The following is a 23,116-nucleotide window of genomic DNA, read 5'->3' as shown; positions in this document are numbered from 1 at the left end:
CAGGCTCCTCCCCGCCCCGCCCCGCCTCCCTCGACGACGACCCAAACGCCCCCCCACCCGACGCCTCTCCCGGCTATTTCCCCTCAGGTGAGCCCGTCGTCTCTCCCCCACGTGGCGGCGTCTACTCCCCACTGGTTACCGGAGTTTAAATCCCACGCGATGGCCAGACTCTTCGTTCAACTCGTTCTTCTCGCCCTTCTTTTCCATTGCCCTCGTCGTTGGCAGGTCTTCTTGCCAGTCGACGACCGAAAAATACACTCCTTGTTCTCCCCCGTCCCGTCCTTACTCCCTCCTTTTTTTTTTCTCCCCCTCCTCGCCATGTCATTTCTCATCACCGCGTGACTTCCTCTCCCATTATCTCTTTTGCATCGACGCCATTTTTTCGTACGAGTCCATCCTTCCTATTCATTTCATTGCCACTAACATCCTTCCTCCTCAGCCGTGCATGATCTCCCCCCGCAAATTCCGTCCCCATCAGTCCTCCATACCGGCAGGTTCCAGAACGATCCAGAACGATTCTTCCCTCCTTACCCTCCTCTTTATATGTCGGGTAATGCCAGCAGAAACAGGCCGCCCAATATGGCAGACTCCAGATCGTCCGCTTCTTCCGACTCAGCTTCCCGCGCTCGCTCCCTTTCCCAGTCCACAAACCCCTCTCGCCGGCCCCGCATTCCGTTCCAGGCTCCCCCCCACCCATCACCCCTGTACCATCCTTCTAACCCCTTCGATACCACCCCCTCCCCCTCCGCTCCCTCTCCCACCTTCCAGCCTCTCCCACCCTCTTACCAGGCCAATTCCCTCCCATACGGGCACCGTTCCGGCTTCATAGGACAATACACGATGTCCCCACAGCCCCAAGTCAACATGCCTCAGTACGCCTACCCTCACCACCCCGGCCTGCATGCCCTAGACACGAACATGCACCCACCGCAAAATCAGCTCATCGGCTACTCTCCAAACTCACTCATCCCCATAATCCATCCCCACTCACCCGTATACCAAGGCTATCCAGGCCATTCCGACGGAAACACCTCCGCCCACTCCTTCTCCGCAAATCCTGCTTTTGCCGCCCATTCTCACCCTCACTCCCCCGCCGCCCATCCCTCCCCGCCTCCCCGCTCTCCTTTATCCCATCAGCAGCCTTCTGGCGCACACACCCACGCGGCCGCATATGCTGGTCAAGCGCCCTACTCCCCCCTCCGCTACTCTACACCGCCCTTCGTCTACCCTCCACACTCGTTTGCTCATTCTCCCTCCATGTACCCGTCCCAATACCCTTCGCCGTACGCTCCGCACTCGTACACACCAGAGGCATCTCAGGACGGTCAGGGCACCTGGTGGTACGTCCCTCCGCCTACCCGCCCCGCCTCCAGCCAGTACGATTCGTACCAACATTCGTACCAGTTGTCGTACAATATGCCTTCGCGCGACATAGATTCATACTCCCAGCCTGGCCAATCCTCCACCCAATCGCACCTCTTCCCCATGTCCCCTCGCCCAAATCAGGGGCAGCATCCCTCATCGCAGTCCGCACCCCCATCTGCGCCGCCACCTTTACCCTCGCCCGGCAGTCCTCCGTCCACCGCCTCGCTTGTGGTGCGGCAAAATCCAAAAGAAGCGACCCCATCTAATAGTAGTCGCTCTGTGGCAGATCCTCAGCGCAATTCACGTCGCGTACAGCATCAACTTAACTCTCCCGCTCAGCGCTCAGAATGGGTCATGTGGATCGGCAACGTCCCGTCTGACGCATCGCACGACGAGCTCTGGCGCTTCCTTAATCAGTTGCCGTCCCCTAGTGCTGCGTCTCCCGCTAGCTCGAACGCGGAGGATCCATGGGGCGGCGTATTGTCAATCTTCCTCATCTCCCGCTCAAATTGTGCGTTTGTGAACCTTCAAAGCGAGGCGCATTTGCAAAGTGCGATCCGCCACTTCAACGGAAAACCCCTCCGCCCGGGAGACCCGCGCTGCCCACGGCTCGTGTGTCGATTGCGCGGACGTGAGGACGACGTCAAGGCGGGCGTCGGCGGGCAGCGCGGCGTAGGCTTGCATGTGGGCTGGATCCGGGACCAGAGAGAGAAGGCGCGTGCACAGCCCGTGGCCAAGCAGGACGACCTGCGTTCGCCCGCGGGGACGGCGTCTTCGGAGCACGTCACTACGCCGAGCAGTTCCACAAGCGAGGTCGCGCCCGCGTTGAGCCTGAACCTGTCGAGTGACGACGAGAGCGGACGCAGACGCCACCGGTTCCGCCGCCCCGCCCCACATTCTAGCAGCTCGGGCTCGTATGCGAGCACGAACTCGAGCATATTGACGCAGTATTTCCCGAAGCGCTATTTTATCCTCAAGTCGCTGACACAGGTGAGTGCAGATCGATGTGTGTTGCGATTGGGTGGCGCATACTGACTTGGGTCCCCTGCAGAAAGACTTGGACATTAGCGTAGAGAAGGGGCTGTGGGCGACGCAGCGGCACAACGAGACGACGCTTGATCAGGCGTTTCGCACGAGCAAGGACGTGTATCTCATCTTTGGCGTGAACAAGAGCGGGGAGTTTTACGGATATGCGAAGTAAGCAAATACATAATAGTTTACATCAGTTGTACGGCAGATACTGATGCGCTACTTCTGTCCAGGATGATTGGTCCGGTCCTTCGCGGGGAACACCGTGTGTCGTGGGCCTCGCGCACCGATTCGCCGCCACGCCGGACGCCGCGCTCCTCGCAGGGCTCTAGTCCGCCCGTGACGCGTCGTGATCGTGACCCGCATCCATTCTTTTCGCCAACCGAGCACAGATACGAAGAGTCGCCCCAACCGTTCTCGCCCGACCGGCCGCTGTCGTTTTCCACGTCGCCCTCGCCGTCCCGTGCGAAGCAGCCAACCATGCTGCCCTCACCCGTGCAGTCGGCTGGCGCCTCTGCGCCGCATGCTACCGCAGAGGGACAACAGGATGCACCCATTGCGTTGTCCGCGCCGCCCGAGATGCACCAGCCGCATCGCCAGCTCTCGCGCCCGACCATCCCGATGTTGCGCCCCGCACAGAGCACGCTGGGCGGCCAGAAAGTCACGCCGCAATCGCATTCCCTCAGCGTCCCGCAGCCATCGATCGAGCTAGATCCTACCGCTCCCTTTCGGCACCGGCGCGACCATTCGGCGCCGCCAGAGTCGACGGCGGCGGAGACCGCGCCAGCGGAGGTCGACTGGGACGCCGTGCCAGAAGCGCCGCTGCACACCGTTACAGAAGAGGAAGAGCGGCCGGGGTCGGGACGGGACGCATCACCGCGCGTGGATGGTGGGGAGGTGCGTGGGGACGGCGAGGAGGCGCGTGAGGGACCCTCGTGGGGCGAGCCGTTCCAGGTGCAGTGGATTCGGACGGAGCGCTTGCCGTTCTTCCGCACGCGCCACCTGCGCAATCCGTGGAACCATGACCGCGAGGTGAAGGTATCGCGCGACGGGACAGAGCTCGAGCCCACGGTGGGCCAGGCGCTCTTGGATGAGTGGGACCGCCCCGCGCCGCCGCTGACGCCTGCGACGGAGCGGCGACTGGGGTCGCGCACGCCCGCGCAGGACGGAGCGGGGCTCGTGACGCCGATGATGGAGCGGGCGGAGGGGGAGTGAGAGGAATGGACAGAGACGGATGGATGGTTGGATATGAAGAAGATGCATAGAAGGAAGACATGGCCTGCCTGGCCACAACTATTCACGAAACGCCGCTTACTCGCCGCAAATCACGCACCGCACGCACGCACACACACGAACGCGGGATGCACCGCCATGATACAGGTACTCTACTAAAACGCTTACACTACACGCGACCCCGCGCACCGTCATGCACGACACGGCGCGCGGGGCATTTGTTCGCTTTGTTTTTTTCCCTCTCTCTCGTTTTGGGCACAACGTCTCGCACGCTCTTCGTCGGCTGCTGTTTACTATCTACCGGGTCCATTTGGTTGTTGGGTTCTGGTTCTATTTTTTGCTTACGCGCTGTCCTTTCCGCCGCTCGTCGTCGCACCGCCCGCCGCTGCTTCATTTTCTTTTTTATCTTCCCCCGTCGCGCCGTCACCCACCACTAAGAGACTGTCGACACAGGCACATGTAGCAATAGGTAGACTTTTCCCGTCCGCACGCATCTGTAACACCTCGCATTATGGCTCTATACACGCGCGCCGTCGTGCGCTGGGTTTGGACGAACGGCCGTGCGCCCTGCGTGCTGCAGTGCGCCTGGCCTGTCTGAACTCCGCCGCGTCCGAGAGGGCCGCTCGCCCTCGCCTTGGCAGGGCTCGAGGAGGCCCCGGCCCCCGTGGCGTGGGCGGCGCATCGCGGGCCCGGACAGGAGCTCAGGAGCGCGAGAGCGCCCGTGCCGGCCGTGCCACGCCCGTGCGTCGGGGTGGCGCACGGAGGCGGCAGTGGCGGGCTCGGGCATCTCGGGGGGCGTTGGCTTTAGATTCGCCGATCGGAGAAGGTACGAGTGCCGAGGCTAGCGCCGCGCGCGGCGCGATCGGGGATTTTGGCCGCGCGGCGCGTCCTCACAGATAAAATAGAGTAGACTAGTCCGATTGATTGAATTCAGTAGCGAGGCAGCCGTGCCGACTCTATACCGGGCAGGCAATGTGTACGTGTAAATTACATCGGCAAAAGGTCGTGGGGCGCCCCGCCGTGCGGGCGGACGCGCGTGTAAGTATGTATGTGCGTGGAATGTAATAATCAGCGTAAGAAATGCAAGTTGGGGGAAGGGGAAAGCGTGAAGAGATTACCCCGTCCGTCTAGTTCGGGTATACACAGCAGCATACGTAGTTGAGTTGATAACGAGTAACAGTGCAGGAATAGAAATCTAAGGCGTCCCTGGGTGGGCTCCTGTCGTCGCGCTCGCTTGTCGAGAAGGACGAAAGGTAGAACCCTGTAGGGGGGGGAGAGAAGTCGATCATGATGTCTCGTTAGATGGGAAGCGAGGAAAGCTATTCGGGAGGACGGCGGAAAAGCATCCGTGCGCAAAGCTGCGACTGTCGTCTAAACGGATATTGTCAAGGCCATGGTATGGAGGAAGAATGCTGCTACGATGGAAAGTAACAATGCCTGCCATGACGGCGTCGACCATGCTAGCCGTGCGCTCCTGGAGATAACTGACTCAGTGGGCTGTGCACGGGCGCTCTGATTAGTGACGTACGATGACTGCGGTTGATCCACGATCTTCACCGTCAGCACGGCCAGCCAGCCATCGACCGCGTTCGTCTGGGCGTTTCCAACGGATAGGTTGTGGTTGACGCCGTAGCTCGTGTTTGGCAGAAAGCCCGAGTAATACTTCGCGGTAGTCTGATACGTGTACCCGCCGTACGCAGTCTTCCCGGTGTACTCAGAGCTGTTAGTTAGCAGAGTGCTGTTGATGATCTGCGTTTGATTCGTCACGTTGCCCACAAGCCAATCTCTACACGAACCATGAGAACAGCTGACAGTCGCGATGCATGGAAACGTACCTTCCAAGATTGTAGCTGACATCGCGACACCGTGAGTAAGGGAATGCGACGATAGACAGGCGCGGTACTCACCCATTAAAGATGATATTGTGCTGATCTTCAACAGTCTCAGTATCACGAAGCGCAGACACAGTCAGAAGACCTACCGGTTTCGGGCAGCTCGTACGATGAAGCCATGAAGACAGCATTACTAACAATGTAGCACCATTATTCACACCTGCCACTGGATGACAGACCATGAAATGACACACCTGTCTGCTTGGCTACCGTCCTGAGACCAGTACCGGAAGTGGCTACCTCCCTCAATCGTCTCCTCGCACGTGCCCAATTCTGGGTTGCCGTAATCCCATCGTATCTCAGCCGTTTGGTTCACTTTGTGCAGAGTAAGGCTATGCTGTGTTTCATCTACATTGAAGACGTCGACACACCGAAATTCAGCCCGTCGCCGAGATTGGCAGCCTGGGGTGCACCCTGGTGTTGACCCAAGCACTCTGTTGAGTATCCGAAGGAGCTGGTGCAGTGAGCGCCGACCGTCAGGGCGTTCGGGCCGCGGTCGAAAAACGTTAACAGGACTCACATGAAATAGTTGAGCAGCCCGCCATTTATCTCCTGGTTCTGAAGCACGGCGGTATCAGAGTCCCCTGAGATTACAACATTAATTGGCTCGCCCTGCCCCGGCGGGTAGGTGTCTTGCACTTGCTGGCGACCGGAGCGCGCGTTCAGCACGCGCGATGAGAGGTCAGTGTTGCGTTACACACCGTGAGCCATTGACCACCGTTACTTGTGGGGTTGTAGAAACCAACAGAAGGGACACTGCTGCGACGCCAGAACGGAGTGGGCGGTGCACCTCGCGCGTGCAGATGTTCGTCAGGAGCGGCGTAGACGTAAGAAAACAGAGAGGGACAGAGCATAAGGAAAAGCCAAGCTGATGTGGACGCCATGCTGGGTGTCAATACTCTAGCAGGGAATGAAAGAGAGGGAATGAATGAAAGCAGAGGTAAGGGGAGAGACGGACTTGAAGAGAGTGGGTGGGATGGGATGGTTCTAAATCGGGAAACCGTACAGCGGCCGCTTATGCGATCTCGGCCTCGGGAAACGGGGCACATCTTTCCCGTGGGTGCGTGGGTTGAGTTCGAATTTCTCACTGTCTATTCTCGCTCGGAAGGCCTTGTTGGGCATCGTTGGCTGTGCTGGCGCTGCATTGGTGAACGTGCGCCAGCGACGCAACGACAACGAGGCCATTGTGCTCAAACTGCGCTCTCTTGCCGCCCAACGCCACCAGGTTGCTGTTCTATTATCAGCCCAGCTGCACTGCGCGCAACCCACTCAATACGAGGCATAAACACGCTCCTCTGACGTCTGACTATAGAGCAAATCCTCAGCGAAGCCCTTTCGTTCGAATGCTATCTCATGAGCGACGTCCCTGGGTGAGTGGAAGTTTTTGACAGCATGTCGACACCTACCTCTAGGTAAGCATGGAGACAACTGAGCGCGCGTGCCGCATTGTTTTCATTCTACAGTATTCATGCTCGGGCCCGCAATATTTTGGATTCCGACACTTTGCACACACCCCTTATAAGACGCATTTTTCATGACCGCAAAACTGATGACACTTGTATGTAAGGAACATAAATAGCGACAGTGTGTTAGGAATAAACATTGCAATCCCTTGACTATACTAGATGATAACTCGGGTGCTTTGGTGTCCCGACAAGTTGTTTGTAGCTTGGAGACGCACAGCTACAATAGCATGAACTGGTGAGTTCGCATCCACATTGTGCGCTTGCTCGTCTTTTGTAGATTATCCGTGGGCTGGCAGCGAATCGCAGGGATGGCTGTCAGTGGGTATTGGGCCAGACCCGAGACCGCTATGGCGCACAAACGTCCCACCTGCAGCGGATGCCGCACCCAATGGGTGTCTGCTACGTTTGTCACTCCGCAGCAGACTTCCCAGCGATATCGCAGTGAGCACGACAACGGGCGGAAGGTGTAACTGACGGATTAAGCTCACAGCAAAATAATCAAACCCATGTGAACATTGTTCCGTCCAATTGTACCTTTTTAGGCATTCGAACATCGTAATCCATGAAGACAATGGACTGTCAGCCCTTTACGTTATGAATGCCGCCAAAGAGGCTACGCAGCACAATATATTATTCATAAGTCATGCATGCCTGCACTAGATATCAACATTGAAGGCTTGATTGATTGTGCGAAAGAACATGTATATGCTGTCAGAGCCGCGTACTTAGTGTCTAGGCGCATGAACAAGCACATATGAGACACGTAACACTCCGAATGACACCTACTCTTAGACCCATGGGCCATCAAAATCTGACCACAATCAATGAGACCGTGGACGCTTGTCCTGGGTGGAAGCAGATCAAAGTACGGTTGAATGGGGGTTAGAAAGATATGCCAGTGGGCCGATCACGATGATCGAAGGCTAAACGGGGACCAAGATATTCATGAACGAGGATACATATTTGTAGATAGACGGCAGTACCGAAGTCTGGGGACTACCCGATGCCTCCCGTGGCCAAGAGACAAGAAAGGGCATCGTGGGATTACTGTGTGCATATAGCGAAGAGTCGTCAAGACGAGAACAAGAGATCAAATCTACCAGATCGTTTGAAACTAGAAGACCTTGCTGAGGTGTAGGGACGTTTATCAGCACCTACATTCACATTTACCTGGCAGTCGAGAGTCGTAGTGCACTTCATATACTCTAGGCTGCGACAGAGCGACAGCGCGGGAAGAAAGCGCAAGGCAGCAGGCTGCAGCGCCCTAGAAACGAGGCAGGGACGTGGACACTGATATCCGGCGCCGCGTTCGTCTCTTCGCACCACCTCCCCGGCTGCTCTCGCCGCCGAAGACGACGACGACAGCGCCGTCGTTTTCTTCGTTCTCGCCGTCCATCTTCTTTTGATGGTTTTTACTAGCAGAATTTCTTCCAATGCCCCCGCGCCCCCCGCTGGCAGCCAGGTCGCGTCCTTTGTCGGCAATTTACATTGGTTCAGGTTCTACTCCGACCGCCTCACCCCCCACCATTCCCGATCTTCCTGAACCACCCAGTCCCTCGACATCTATCGCGTCTGGTCTGCCTTCACCGCCCGCAACCAACTCTACAGGCAGCGGGAGCATTGACGACGACAACAACAGCAACGACGCCGGCAGTCTCCGTCAGCGGACCCCGGCTCGTTCAAACACCATCTCATATATGGCCAACGGCAACTATGATAGGCCTCACAGCACATCATGGAGCAGACAGCAGTATACAGACGATGAGGATGAGGGAAACGACAACGAAAACGAGGAAGACAACACGGCGAGATTATCCGATGGGAGGAGAGCACCGAAAGCTACCCCGCAGGATAATCTTTCTGCGCTACAACGGGTGAAAAACCTGACGCAGCGCAATCGTATGGTGAGTGCTGAGTTTGCTTGCAGAGCCAGGACTGGACTAAATGCTGGTCTTGGATGTTCCTCATATCTGACTCGCCTGGCGCCTCGTTTGATTTACTGATATCATCGCTTCTCCTCCAATTCAACGCCCAACGGCGCTCATATCCGCTTGAAAATTTGTCTCTGCCTTGCTGCCGACTGCTGGGCTTCTGCTTGAATCTTGGCCCTCTCGCATATGGTTTTCCTACGGCATATACTCCATCTCCTCTCTCATCAATGGAATTCTCTGTCTGCTTTTGCAATACCCTCGCTCGTAGGTTCTCGATAAACTTACTTCTATTTCAAGGTTGAACTCTCCAGTACCATCGAATGCCTCTCGCTCGCCCCTTTCACCGCCCTCAGCACTTAGTTCGTCTTCGTCTTCGTCTCGGGTTTCTTCGTCCCACCCCCGTCCGCAGTCTGCATCCAACCCCTTGCCTACCAACACTCGCAGTAGTCTTGATCCGTCGCATTCTGGTTCTGAAACAGAGCGCGAAAGTCAGCATATATCCAGTCATTCATACCCGTCGTCAGACGACCTGTCCGCCACGCCGCCCTCAAACTATTATGACTTCCGAGCACCTCCACCAATCAGAGAACGACGTATATCTGCGCCCGCATCACCAGCAAAAGCTGGCCGATCACCGCGTGACAGAGACCGAGGACCTTCCCCTGGGCCATCCCGCACGCCCCGGAAGAGGGTATCCATGGCTATGTCAGTAGACGAAGGGTATAGGAATGTGCAACAGGAGGATGAACTTGATGTTACAACGGCAGCTCTCGCCGCTGTTGCCTCATCGCGAAGGAGTCCCACAGGTAGTGGGGGGAAAAGGAACAGGCAGCCATTGCCTAGAGAATTCAGAGAAAAGGAAACGAGGAGCCCGGAGGAAAAGGTAAGAGGACTGACGCCCTTGTCTGGAAATTTTGCTTACTGTGTTCGCCTAGCCCAACGGCGAACCATCAACACCGCACCGACAACGACACCGAAATGGTCGCTCTTCGCCTTCCTCTCCAGGAACTTCCAGGTCGAACTTCCCAAATACCGTGCAGACGTCCCCACGCCGTCCAGGAGCATCTCGGTACTCGACCGTACGTGATTTGACGAGAAAACATCAGACGAGGTGGCTTTCCGAGGATTTGTCTGGCGACGTAGAAGGGGACACTTCTCAGCGGGATGCTAATAATGCCAACGCAGGGAGACGGCAAGGACACCGGGGCGGGAGCTCGGATGGTCTACTCATGCTGACAAATGGGCGCAGTCTTGTCGGGGAAGGTCTGCGTGCTGCAGGTCTTACCAAGCGGCGTGAGGAAGATCCCTTCACTAGTGGTGGTGCCCCAGCGTCGCCGCGACGAACCAAGTCTACTGGCAATTCGTCAGTTATACAAGAAGATTGGGAGCTGGCACCAGCCAGAAACGCAGGCTACAACACACGCATCAGTGAAGGCGTTGGTCCCCCAGTTGGGCGAGATTACGATCCACGTACACCTATTAACAACCTGCACAGACGTTCCGAACGCGCTAACAATAGCGCTGGTCAATTAGCGCGCCCTGGGACGTCTATGGCAGCGTTGCATCACGATAGTCCCGACAACGTACCTCCAAGGACTGCGCCAGCTGCACTGCGTCAATATAAGTCAACATACGCTCTGGCTGACCGCGATCGTAATACGTTTCAACAGGAATTTGGGCAGGCTATTCCCGATCGCGCCTATTCATCACCATTTGCCAACGGAAGATCCGCGTCCACAGCCCTACCTCCGGGTGCGTCGCCTGGAATGGGACGAGATTCCAACACTGAGCATCGTCGGCTGATGCTGGAGGCCTTGACTATGTTTGAGTCGCACCTTTCTCGCCTTCCTCCAATGGGACAGACGACGACAACGACCATTCCTGAGTTATTCCAGAGCGCCCAACACCTTGTCCACGCATTGGATAGACTGAACGGGATGTTGAAGGTCGGTACCAATAAAGCACTCGAAGCTCAAATCGAGGCCGAGGTCGCAGACACCGGAGAAGGAGTAGATCTCGTCGACCTATGGCGATCGATCGGCGCAGAGCATCGAGAAAGCCTCCGGGTTAGCGACGAGGTTGTTCGCAATATGACTGGTTTCTTGCTTGGCGTCGGAAAAGTCCTGCGAGAGTCAAACATTGCAAACGGCCAACAACAGCATCTCAGAACGATGAGCCTTGATGAAGAAGTCGCGCGGAGAGCTACACCGGATATTGTACCTGTTGCCAATAGCAGAGTATCGGATGGCAGGAAAAGCCGAGAGACGAGGCGTAGCTGGGATCCACGGGATGCTCGTGAGTCGGTCGTCCGGATGTCAAGTCGAGAGGCAAGCCGCGCTCGACCTGGCTCATCCCTTAATCTATTGAGAGGCTCGGCAACGTCCAGCAGTGAGGGCAGGAGCGTGGCCGATGCAGTCGGAGAGCAAACCCCGCAGACAGTGCGAAACGTCTCTTCGCTTGCACAATCGTCTTCAATACGTCGCATGTACATCACGCGAGAATCGAGGGCTACACCTGACGTTTTGCCATCTCTTACGACTAAATTTGATTACCAAGACTCTCCTGGAAACCATGAACCTTCCCCAACGCCAACTTCTCGGACCTCCCATTCGGCGTTGTCGGAGCGACCTCGCAACTTCCCCCCACTTGCAGTGCCACCAACACTGTCAACACTTCCATCTGAATCAATCATTAATCACAATAACACTTCACCATCCGAATCAGTGACACGCCGCAAGGTTTCAAGTAATTCTAATATCACCGTGCGCGCGGAGCAGTCTACTTTCAATTCTGTAATCAAACCCCCAAACGCTACGACTGCCCTCACACCGCATACGGTGTCGATGCTCAACTCGCCTGCTCAAATTACACAAGCGCTTCCATCTCCTCTCAGTCGCAGCGAGTCGTCTAGCTCTGCGCGGACGAACGGCGTCACCTTCTCGCGCCCATCGACTATCTCGTTGTCGGCGCTCAACGGTGTCCAGGAACGAGACGAGCGCAGCGCGCGCCTGCGCGTTGTCACGACGTCGTCGTCTGGGAAGAGCGACAATGAGCGTGAGCGTAGGCCAAACCCCATCACCAAGCTTGCCCCTGCAGCGGTGATCTCCCCCATGTCGGGCTCAGAGACGGAGCGCCCAGAGAGCTGGCGACGGACGATCGGCGCGCGACCGCGGATCTCGTTGGACAGTACTCGGGAGGCGGAGGGCGCGGTCGAGGTGCGTAGTGCGAGTCGCAACGCGACAATCTCGGCCACGCGCAAGGAACGCCGGCGGACGATTACGGAGATCTTCCAGCGGTAGCATGGAGGATGACTTGTTCGGTTTCTCTGGGTGAGTGTCCATCTATCGTGGACGCGGGTTCGAGATCTAATTGATGTGGACATTGCAGTCTGTTGATCGGATCGTGCATGTTGATATGCGTTCTCTCACGGGCATCACGCGTATGCCATCCCATCGTTAGTCGTATATTTCTTTTTTCTTTTCTGCGAGCGGACAGATCTTGTCGTCATTCGTATATGCTTCGTCCTCGCCTCCCCATTTCTTGCCCCAACCTGTACACATATGCGCAAGGCAGTGTACATAGGTACTCCCCTTCTTCTGTCTCCCAAGTTCCTCGGTCTGTCCGGCTCGCTCTGGTCTCATAATCTTTTCCCCTCTCTCTGTCAGTCCCAAAACCCCTGTCTCAGTAGCACCCAGTCTCACGCACGTATGTTTATGGGCCCATGCCACCCACACGATATGACGAGTCGCCCCCGAGTACGTTTTGCTAATTAAGTTATAGCAATGTAATGGGATCGACGCAGTCGCTACGAAATCAATACGACGAACAGCTCGGCGTGAGGTTCGAAGTTAATGTTACTACTACTAACTATAATGTCGTAAACTACACCCTTGATCTCCATATGACTAAATAATACAGCTCGGTATCTGTGTGAGCGTGAAGTGAGAAATTGATGCAGTGCCGGGTGATATCGGACGCCGCCCATGCACAAGTATAATTGCCTAAAAGGGAAGGTGTATGCCCGAAAAGGGCAAGTGGGGCGCCTGGGATGACAGGATGCATCGAGCCTCGAGGTGAGGATTAAATAGATGGGGCTGACATGTCCGCCGGAGGAGGCGGTCGACAGATGCGGATAAGGGCGGTGCGGATGCGGTACATTGGACGAGAAGACGATGAGAAGAATTTCACTCCGAGGACGGGCTCTCTTTGCTTCGGGCGCATCTCGTGTTAGCACTAAGCTGGCCTTCGAAGAATCAGTCATCATTCTTCCATCCCAGATGGTGCGCCTGCATGCGGCCCATCAGAGCAAGGCGTGGGCGTGGACGTGGATGGGATGGGATGGGAAGGAGTTGGATGATGATGCTGTGAGAGCCCGGAAGAGATGGACTGCGCGAGGTGGGACGGGAGGGCGAGACCGCGGTGGCGCACGGGAGGAGGCGGGAGTTCCGGGGTCCGGATAAGCGGGCGTAGTGGGAAGAAGGTTTCGGCGTCTGTGCCTCCCAAAACAGTCAATCAACGCCACGCCGAGCGCGGTGTCAAGGATTTCTCCAGCCCCCGAGTCGTCGCATTCTTCCGCCCGCCCGCGCCCTGTCCTCCTCCGCGCGGACTCGTCGCGGGCGTCGGACGGGCAGAGGAGGCACCGCGCGGCTGTATTTTGTGTGTATTTTAGACAGAGGTGTATGTTGCGAGCGAAAGAAGCATATGATCTGCGTGATTGGGACGGGGAGCTGACTAGCGTTTCAATGTGGGATTTATATCGGACCAAACAGGTGGCGACGGTCGCTTCGCCCTGGCTACACCCCCCTGGACCCCAGCTCCTCCATCCCTCTTCTCCTCCTCCCTCCTCTTCTCTCCTCCCGCCATGAGTCGTGCCAGCAGATCCCACATGGGCCCTCCCCCAAACATAGGCCCTCCGCAGGACGTCGTCATGGGCCCGCCCCCTTTGCCCCCTCAGCCTGCCCAGCCTTCCCCTCAAAAGCCTCGCGAGTCTCAGGAAGTGTCTGAAAAGTACAGGAGACTCAAGAGAAAGTATTTCGAGCTCGAAGAGGTCTGTGATCTCCTAGATGATGATCCGCACTCGACAAATCGGCTAGCTGACCCTTCATCACATTCCCTTTCACCCCGCAGAAACACAAGGAGAGTCTCATCCAGCTGCGAAACTCCGGCGAGCGCAATGTCAAGTGGAGGGCAGAACGCGCGTGAGCATCCGTTCGTTCATGGGTGACCACACAGTCTGACCAGCGACTCCCAGCATGCTCCTTGACCGTATTGCAGAACTCGAGACCAGCCCCCAGTACAATCCCGGCGCGCCCATCCCTGCGCCCCCTTTCACTGCCTTTCCCCGTTCATTGCTCTCCGTCAACAGCCAAAAACATTTCGTCAACAACCTCAGACAGGCCATCGACGAGCTCGACCGTGAAGACCCTGACGTTGACCCCTTCGTTCTCTCTCGACATATTGGCCCCGAAGCACGCAAACGTCAAGAAGCAGAGATAAAAGAGAGGCAGGAGGAGGAAGCTAGGGAGGCCAGGAGAGCTTCAAGGAGACCTCGCGCGTCTCAGAAGGGCAAAGATGGTAGTGCCCCATTAACGTATGCTCCGGCTACACAGGGTACCCCTCCCGTCCTTGTCTCCAGCTCTGGCACGCGTTTGCGTCTCAAACCGCCCGCGCCGCCTTCTGCTGAGTCGGGTCCCATGCCTGCGTCGTCATCCGGCGCTCATCACCCATTACAGCAATTACCGCCTCAGCCACATGGCGCTGTGCCCGTCGGACACCAGTATCTTCCTCGATCGGAGTCTCCCATTTCGCCGGTCGTATCGCCCCATGACGAGTATCCCCCTCCGGTGCCCAATGTTGCGTCGTTGTCGCCCCCTCAGCGACCCGGGGCCGCGCCAGGTCCCGCTCCTACCCAATCGCAAATGCAGATGACATTACGCACGTCGTCTTCGGGCAGCTTATCTACATCCTGGCCGGATGCTCAACGGCATGCAAAGCCAAAACGGCTGAAAGCGCACACGGTGCAGAGCAAGAGCTACAGCATTCCAGTTGTCCCTCGTGACAAGAAAGGTCGCCCACTTCTCCCGCTCAACGTCGGCATCATGACTCTCATGAGTCTAGGCACTGTCTGTATGCGAGAGCACTTTCATACAGAGAGATACATTTTCCCTATCGGCTATGAGGTCAATAGGTTAGTATATGCTTCCTCGCTTCGCTGTTCTCCGGTGTAGTGCCTCGTTTCTAATATCTGAGCGCTCCGTTGTTCCAGGCGTTATATGTCGATGATTGACCCAAACGCCGAAACTGTCTACTATTGTACTATCCTTGACGGCGGGGATGGGCCCAAGTTCAAGATTATCCCAGGCGATATGAATGACAAGCCAATCGTTGCAGGTACCGCGACCGGAGCGTGGGCGGTCGTTGTGCGCGCGGCGAACCAAATTCGCAATCGACAACACTCAAATTCAGTCTCCGGTCCGGACTTCTTCGGCCTCGGACAGAACACCATCAAACATCTCATTCAAGAGCTGCCACACGCACGGGACCTGAAGGATTATGTCTGGCAACACTTTGTTGAGGGCGGGTGAGCGCCTCCGTTACTCTAAAAGTTGGCCAACCGTGATGGTTGTGAAGTAACTCATCTAACCACCACAGGCCGTTAGGAGGACGCCATGCCGCAGTGATACCTGCACTACCAGACGAACAAGACGGTCAGGGACAACAATCGGGTGGAGGTTACGGCTCAGAGCGCGAAGGGGAGCAGGACCGGCCACGGGAGTTGCAGATCATACAGGTCGAGAACGAGGACCCAGGCCGTGGGCAGCCGTACTTCCCTCCGCCACCCAACGTGACGCCCATCACGTTCCAGCAGGAGTACCCGGAGTATATGCGCACTACGCGAACACGCGAACAGCCTCAACGCAGCCGCGAACGTCGTGGATCGCGCGCAAGCAACCCCGCGTACGACGAATACGCTGGTGGACATCATGTCCGCGGTGAGTCGCCCCCACCGCCTGCATCACACCACCGAACCTCGCATTCCCCTACGATATCGCGGGAGAGGGAGAGAGACTGGGACCGTGAGATGGATCGCGAGCAGCATTCGCCATCACAGCATCCCGCACACGCGTGGCATGAACACTCTCCTGCCGGGCACCATCGTGCGCCATATTCCCCGAGTCACCCGGAAGCACAACGTCGCTATATGCCAGCGTCTTCGCCACCCCCGCAAGTTCCAGCGCCATTCGCGAGCATCATGCATGCCTACCCCGCGCCCCCTGTCGCTCCTTCTGCCGTCCCGGAGGCTGAATATGTATACGCAAATGGCAACGGAGGTAGGCGGAACGGACATGCTAGCATGCAGACATTTCCTGCTGGCGAGCGCTGATACAACAGACACTCGTCCTTTTTTTTGATTATACGATGAATGGTGACGCATGAAACAACGCGGTTTGTATAAGATGTTGCGCAACGCTCTGTTACGTCTTGCTTTTGCTGTCTGTTGTGTTTTTACGGTAATGATCTCTTGGCAGCTTGTTGTCCTTGTGTAGGGACCGAGTCCCGCCTCGTAATGTCAGCGATCTTTCCAGGTTTAGGATGCGCGGTACGTTGTATGGTGTGTGCAGTTAAGCGCATACTCTTTCCAGGTTTGATTCGTACTTCCCTCCATCTTTTTATCTGCTGCCTCCAGCCGGCCCTTCTCAAGGCTGCCATGTCCGTGCGTGGTCCGACCCCAGGCACGGACGTGTGCGCTCACCTTCCGAAGGACTTGGCAGCCAGCCCCAGCGGTAGAGAAGTGGGGGGCGGGATTCCCGCCCGCACGACTCCTGCTCTGGTTGCGCGTCCGCCTGCTTGCCACGCGGACAGTGTGAGGCTAGACGAATGTTGTCGAGTGGTCTTAGACATGCCTCAGTGGGGACTCCTACCGTTGCGAGGTTTGTGCCGGAAATTGGGGTAGTATATGGGGCTCACATCTTACTTTTCGTCTTGTCTGAGATCTTGGAGCAGAAGTGCTCTGATCGCCACTTTTCCTAGGAATCGCGAAGTCGTCGCGCATTGTGACGTTCGGTGGTAGGAATTTGCGATTAAGCGAATTGTCTTAGTATGTAGACCACGGCTGTGCCGTTGCTCGCATGAAACCTGTGATATAAAACTTGGGATTTGATTCATATTGCATTCGCCAATTTTGCTGTGGCGGTAGAGTACAAGTGCAACGACTAAGCGATAAATGAATTGGATGACTCCGTTAGTGTATTGTTGTTTTGCTCTACGTTGGACGCAGTTTGTCCAAGACTCGATTGGTGCTACGGCCTTTCTGAGGTCTCATGGTTCTCCGGACTCCAGGAGACGCACAGTTCAAATAATCGCGAGCGTAATGGCTAATATTCATGGCAAGTTCGCATGGCTTCGTGTGCAGGAAATATCCGAGAAGTTATGATTGACCCACTCTCAGGCGCAGGCTCCAGATGCTGACTACGACTCGGCTGTCAAGACCTCTCCATCTCTCCTAGGGTACATATTTTCTATCGTCAGCACTACCAGGCTTCGTTTATCCAGCTTGGGAACCATGGCACGAATGTCGCTGTTCAGGCCTCTTGCTCTAGTTTTCGGAGTTCTCGACGAGCAAGCACAGCATCAAGTCTACGGATCCAATCAAGTCAGCAAGCGACGCCATAATGGCGGATTGTCATGACGCGTACGCTCTTGGTTTTAACCCAATGTCAAACTGGATTTGACTTGAAGTCGTATGTTCCTTTTGCGTCGAATACAACCATGCGGAGGCGAACGCAGTGCGCCGGTCATCCAGAGTCTCGAGAATAGACTTAAGAGGCGAGATCTGAGGAAACTGAGCATGTCAATTGACGTGATCAAGTCTGACGTTCACAGCCTCACCAAGTGCATGATCTCTTTGAAAATTCAGCGGATCAAATGGGGTAGGACCTAACCTACTGAAAGCTTATGAGAGCGGCCGTGATAGCCTGGTCATGGCGACACTCTGAAAGTTCCCAGGAAATGACAAATATCACCGTCTACAATCCCATCGATATGCCAGTGTCCAGCAGTACTGAGCAGCTGTGCGTCCACGGAATGATGCGCCATTGATACCTATGATAGGCTTCTTAGAGGACGATATATCGCGTAACTGAGGAGATAGCATAAGACCCGCGTCACTGATTGAGTGACCGAGAGCTCGTATTCACGACAAAAATGGATCTCCATGTAGTTACGGTGTGCCTCATTCCAGGCTGGCTGCCAGGATCTTGCTGATTCTCCGAGGGCTGGTGTATTCTAACGCCAGCAGACCCCGAGAATACAAGTTGGGAAGCATGTCCCAATGAAATTGCTGAACTCGTGGATGGGACGATAACTGATGAACTCCACTCGCTCTAGTTTCCGAGAATTTCGATCAGAGAGCACGGTGCCGATTCCCTCAAGCCAGTTGAGCCAGCGAGATACCATTGATGCAAAATGTTATGACACGTACGCGTCCTAATGCAGAGTGTCCCAGCCAGCCATTGAGCATTCCGTTATAGAGGTCTGGGTCAGAATGCACCGCTGCTTCAGAAGATTCCGTCTTGAGTAGTGGGGGAATTATCTTGTTCTGTCTTGGGCTCATCAGCTTGGAGAAGAATCGGCGTGCAGGGGGGTTCCTCACGCTCGCGGAGGCATCGAATGATGGAGCCACCATAATGTCTCCGACAAGGAGTGTCTTGAGGATTGAGAACGAATGGATGAGAGTTACGATGTTCTCATCCTTGGGTGAAAGGGCCTCCCCGAGCGATAGCTTCTCTACCATTGTGAACAAGTTAGCCAGCGATGATACTGTGGTGGGTGTGACGAGATAGCCCACGAGCTCTAGAGGTCGAACGCCTTGCATCCGCGGGCCGAAGTGATGTCCCTCACCACCTCGTGCTGCTGCAATTTCCATGATGCATTGCAATTGCATCCGACTCGAAATTTTATGATCAGGTCCTTGACACAGGTTCCAGCGGCTGGGGCATGCTGGATGAGGTCGCGGAAAGCGTATGTATTAGTGCGTTCAATGGATACTCCATGAAAACAATCGCGGCGGATTTCCTCGGCCCAAGATCTACAGATCAGACTGCATGCAGATAGTGATGGAGGATCTTCGTGCACCGAAGAATTTTTCATGGCCAGCTTTGGGGGAAATTTGTAGTTTGGGGCCGCCAGACACCACAGAAGAGATCAAAGACCATGGCAGCATCTCAGTCGATTCATGGGGTGGTTGGAGCCGTCGTGAGCAGGTTTTACTAATAATCGGCACCAAAGAATATATCTGAGGGAGGGTCAAGGAAATCAAGCAAGCGAAATATTTCCAATCTCATCGGTACGCAACTTGAAGCTTGAAGCTTGAGGAGTTGAAGGGGGATGTGACCTAAAATAATGATATCGACCTTGCTTATGAGTAGCGACCATCTAACACTATACGATGGCGGTGCTCCGTTATAAAAGTTCCCATGAATTGACAGATACGACTGTCTGCAACTTGAATCAACTGATCAGTCCAGCTTCAAGCATGAGAACGAAGTTTGGAACTGAGAGGCACTGGTTGGCCCATTGATAGCTGAATAGTTCGGACGGAACATCTAGGTTGACAGTTCAGTGCCTATAGCTTCGATGCTCCTTGATATTCCTAAAACACTAGCTCAACACTGAGTACTGACCATCATGATGTTTTGCATCGGCTGACCCTGCGGTTGAAGTACTGGCGATTGGTGCCCTGAGCCTCAAGCACAAGGCGCTTAACAAAACGCGATCAAGAGGATATCGGCAACAGATTCAGAACCATTACTTAGATGTCTACAAGCTCAAATCCTGAATAAATATGCACTACATTATGTCTAGACGGTTTTTGGCCTTACTGCCTAAACTTTTCCAGTATCCTGTCAATTCCCACATTAGACTCTTGCTCCATCACCAGCAGACCTCGTTTATTCAGCTTGGGAAGCATGCCCCGAGTGAAGTTGCCAAAATCATCAATGGGGCGGTAGCTGATGAACACCACTCGCTCCAGTTTGCGGAAGTCTCGATGAGCAAGCACGGCGTCGATTCCCTTGAGCCAGTTAAGCCAACGAGGGTTTCCGTTGGTGCAAAACGTTATGACGCGTACGCTCGTCGTTTTAACGGACGCCAGAAATGCAGGAATCCATGGCGGGTATTTGGACTCAGCCATTAGCGTTGCGTCGAACACCACCCTGCGGAGGCGAGTACAGTGCGCCAAATTGAACTTCACTGAAAAACCACACGTCAAGCTTGAGCAAAGCAACCACGCGGACACGGGACACACCACTCACATTCAAACTCTTGATGACTGGGGATGTTTATGATAAGGTGCTCGACAGAAGCACCTGTGCCTTGAAGAACCGAACCATACTCGTAGGCTGCAGAGTAGTGTCCCCGCCAAAAGCCCACGTGGCTACCATTGAGTACGTCGATGCAGATGTCTGCGTTGGAGCGTACCCGTTCTTCAGATGACACTGGTGCGAAGGCTGTCTGGTTCCGTGCAGCGGGGTACATTGGACCAGTCACAGAACCGTCGACCGTAGACAGCATGACATCCTTGATATTGAGCGTCTTGAGAACTGAGAAGGAACGGATGAAGCTCGCGATGTCCTCGGCCTTGGGCGAGAAGATACCCTTGAGCGACAGGTTCTCCACCGTCGTGGTCAAGCTGGCCAGCGACGCCACCGTGGTGGGTGTGACGGCGTAGCCCACGAGCTCTAGAGATCGGACGCCCTGCATCTGCGAAGTGATGTCCCTCACCACCTCGTGTTCCTGCAGCCCCCGTAGTGCACTGGAATCGTATCCAAACTTTATGGTCAGGTCTCTGACGCAGCCCCCGACGGCGGGCGCATGCCGAATGAAGTCGCGGAATGCGTGCATGTAGGTATGTTCAATGTGCACTCGACGAAAACGATCGCGGCGGATTTTTTCAGCCCAGGATCGGCATGTCAGACTGTATGCAGACATTGATGATGGGTCCATATGTGCATAATGACGGAGCACCTCGAAGACCAGTTCCGGGGACACTCTGGAGCCGGCAGAGCCCACCAGTGCCGAAGACAAAGACAAAGGGGGCACCTCAGTCGGCTCGGATTTGGGGCCAGCGGGGGTCCTGAACTTCGTCAATAGTGCCAGGAGGCGCCGAAGCCGAGCTCTGAGAAAACAGCACACGTCATTCGACATGGTCAAGGATACTTGCGGTCCCACACTGCTTGAGTTCGAGCTAGTGATAAGCCGAAAGCGAGGGGGAGCTATAATGTCGAGCTGCGGGTTTGCGGATAAATGATAGCAGCCCAGTACTGCGTTATAAAAGCTCCCATGGATTGACAGGATTTGTTATCCGGACACGTCCTGTCTTCAATCAACCAATCAATCTAGCCAGCGTCAGGTAACGAGAACAAAGGGCGTACCAGTCGAGATGTGCTCGCAACAGCCCAAGTGAGGTTGATACTGCGCATTTGAGATCTGCTTCAAAGTTGTAACCCGATTGCCAGAGAGATGACACGGTCAAGCATGTGGGGAAGACCAGAGCCAGATTTACAAGTGAACTTCGCTGGCCGTGTCTTGCAAAGTTGCTTTGCATGGCTCATGCTCGAACACTCACTCAAGTCATGGATGGAAGCAATATGATCTCAATGCCACAGCACATTTATATAGCTTTTGCGAATAGCGTACGTCGGCCGGGGTATCCAAGACGCGAGGAGGACTCCGGCGCTCATACATCATGGTGCTCGTAGTTGAACGCTCGGATGAGTGCCGGCTTGGCAGAATCCAGACAATCATTTTCCATTTTCCCCTATGCTGCCACTGCAGCTCAATCACACGTGGGACCGCTGGTCGAAGACCGGATACGAGCACGCCCAAATCCAAACGCTCCACCAAGAAAAAATATCAATCACATGTGGCTTTACATCACACAACTCATGCGCAACGTGTTTAAGACGAACTGTGGCTCCGAGAGCACGACGGGCGTGGCAGTGGTATTACGCAGAAACAAAAACGAATTCCCGGGGAAAATGTGTCCCTCCTGAAGCAACATGCGTATGCGTGTGTAGATAGAACCAGATATTAGTGAGTAGCAATGGTGGCAAAACAAGCGAACGCTACAACCGTCCATAATGGCACCAACGAAGTAGTAGAACAGGGTGAGCACGGTACACGGCGCATGCACGGCGGAGAAGCGCAAGGGGATAAACAAAGGGCAAAGGAGGATTGTATGCAGAGAACAAGGGGGCATATACAAGGCGAAGCAATGAGCTATCCAAGACGGCGTCGTCGTGTTTTTACATTATCCGTTTGGTTTGTTGACGTGGTTGAATGTACGATTCTGGGGCGCAGACCAGGCGGGGGATACAGCAAAGTGGGGTCCTACTGGCCACACGTCAATCATTGTTCCGGACGACGAGTGACAGCGAGGCTTACCAGCACAGCAAAGACCATATGCGCTCACAGGACCTGCCCGACGACCGTCTCCGCGCTGCGCGGCCTGTCCCGCAAAATCGGGCTGGGCGAGCGCGCGCCGCGGTAGCTGCTCAGGCGCTTCGATGCGAGGAACGCGGGCAGGTCCTCCTCGGCCATGCGCAGGCAGTCGATGGGGATGAGCCCGCGCGCGCCCGTCGCGAGCTTCTCTGCGTACGCCCAGCCGTCGTCGAACCGGCGGAGCATGCGCACCTGCTCGCCAGGCGTGGCGGCCATCTCGTCGCGCAGCCCCGGCGCGAACGGGCGCCGGATCGTCTCGATGCGCGCAAAGTGCGACGCGGTCTCGGTGTCCACGCTCTGAAGCGACTCCGCCGTCTGCGCATCCACATCTATCTCGGCGTCCGCAAACGGGTCCGAGGCGGTCGGCATGTCGTAGTTCTCGGCGGAGGCAGCGTCCGCGAAGGGGTTCTCCGGCGCAGTGGCGTACTCGGAGGAGAGCGTCGAGTCGGGCGAGAGCCGAATGAGGTACGAGGAGGTGCGGTTCTGCGCGAGTGTGCCCTCGTTGTCCTGCGGAGGCTTGGGGAACTGCCAGGCCTCAGAGGACGAGAACAGGTGTACGGACATGGGGGAAGGGAGGCCTGCGCTGCGGCTGTTTGTCGCGATGGAGTCGGGTATAGTGAGCCATTCTCCTGAGGACGAGCGCGTCGCAGGAGAGTCCGCGTATAGCTCGTCGCTGCTCCAACTCGTACGGTCGGGGCTA

At 55.8% G+C, this 23,116-nt stretch overlaps 7 protein-coding genes across 7 annotated transcripts; 3 read left to right on the top strand and 4 right to left on the bottom strand.

Moving 5' to 3' along the window:
* Window positions 1–579: 579 nt before the first annotated feature.
* Window positions 580–3,609, top strand: FIBRA_05825 (uncharacterized protein; the record flags this gene model as incomplete). Its single annotated transcript, XM_012327574.1, has 3 exons — window positions 580–2,355; window positions 2,417–2,562; window positions 2,628–3,609. The coding sequence occupies 3 exons, from the start codon at window positions 580–582 to the stop codon at window positions 3,607–3,609; spliced, it is 2,904 nt and encodes a 967-aa protein (XP_012182964.1).
* Window positions 3,610–4,998: 1,389 nt separating this feature from the next.
* FIBRA_05824 (uncharacterized protein) lies at window positions 4,999–6,403 on the bottom strand (the record flags this gene model as incomplete). The annotated part of the gene is made up of 9 exons (XM_012327573.1): window positions 4,999–5,101; window positions 5,156–5,413; window positions 5,463–5,477; window positions 5,535–5,559; window positions 5,609–5,652; window positions 5,714–5,834; window positions 5,891–5,973; window positions 6,040–6,161; window positions 6,221–6,403. The coding sequence occupies 9 exons, from the start codon at window positions 6,401–6,403 to the stop codon at window positions 4,999–5,001; spliced, it is 954 nt and encodes a 317-aa protein (XP_012182963.1).
* A 2,015-nt stretch (window positions 6,404–8,418) lies between these two features.
* On the top strand, window positions 8,419–12,215 carry FIBRA_05823 (uncharacterized protein; the record flags this gene model as incomplete). The annotated part of the gene is made up of 3 exons (XM_012327572.1): window positions 8,419–8,889; window positions 9,185–9,799; window positions 9,852–12,215. The coding sequence occupies 3 exons, from the start codon at window positions 8,419–8,421 to the stop codon at window positions 12,213–12,215; spliced, it is 3,450 nt and encodes a 1,149-aa protein (XP_012182962.1).
* A 1,562-nt stretch (window positions 12,216–13,777) lies between these two features.
* On the top strand, window positions 13,778–16,300 carry FIBRA_05822 (uncharacterized protein; the record flags this gene model as incomplete). The annotated part of the gene is made up of 5 exons (XM_012327571.1): window positions 13,778–13,963; window positions 14,044–14,114; window positions 14,168–15,103; window positions 15,182–15,496; window positions 15,568–16,300. The coding sequence occupies 5 exons, from the start codon at window positions 13,778–13,780 to the stop codon at window positions 16,298–16,300; spliced, it is 2,241 nt and encodes a 746-aa protein (XP_012182961.1).
* Window positions 16,301–17,498: 1,198 nt separating this feature from the next.
* FIBRA_05821 (uncharacterized protein) lies at window positions 17,499–18,841 on the bottom strand (the record flags this gene model as incomplete). The annotated part of the gene is made up of 3 exons (XM_012327570.1): window positions 17,499–17,553; window positions 17,613–17,749; window positions 18,398–18,841. The coding sequence occupies 3 exons, from the start codon at window positions 18,839–18,841 to the stop codon at window positions 17,499–17,501; spliced, it is 636 nt and encodes a 211-aa protein (XP_012182960.1).
* A 951-nt stretch (window positions 18,842–19,792) lies between these two features.
* FIBRA_05820 (uncharacterized protein) lies at window positions 19,793–21,120 on the bottom strand (the record flags this gene model as incomplete). Its single annotated transcript, XM_012327569.1, has 2 exons — window positions 19,793–20,166; window positions 20,229–21,120. The coding sequence occupies 2 exons, from the start codon at window positions 21,118–21,120 to the stop codon at window positions 19,793–19,795; spliced, it is 1,266 nt and encodes a 421-aa protein (XP_012182959.1).
* Window positions 21,121–22,383: 1,263 nt separating this feature from the next.
* FIBRA_05819 (uncharacterized protein) lies at window positions 22,384–22,980 on the bottom strand (the record flags this gene model as incomplete). The annotated part of the gene is made up of 1 exon (XM_012327568.1): window positions 22,384–22,980. The coding sequence occupies one exon, from the start codon at window positions 22,978–22,980 to the stop codon at window positions 22,384–22,386; it is 597 nt and encodes a 198-aa protein (XP_012182958.1).
* Between the last annotated feature and the right edge of the window lie 136 nt (window positions 22,981–23,116).

Source organism: Fibroporia radiculosa (genome assembly GCF_000313525.1).
Source record: "Fibroporia radiculosa TFFH 294 genomic supercontigs, scaffold5197, whole genome shotgun sequence".
In the NCBI taxonomy this organism is placed as follows: domain Eukaryota; kingdom Fungi; phylum Basidiomycota; class Agaricomycetes; order Polyporales; family Fibroporiaceae; genus Fibroporia; species Fibroporia radiculosa.
This window is presented reverse-complemented; position numbering and strand designations above follow the sequence as displayed.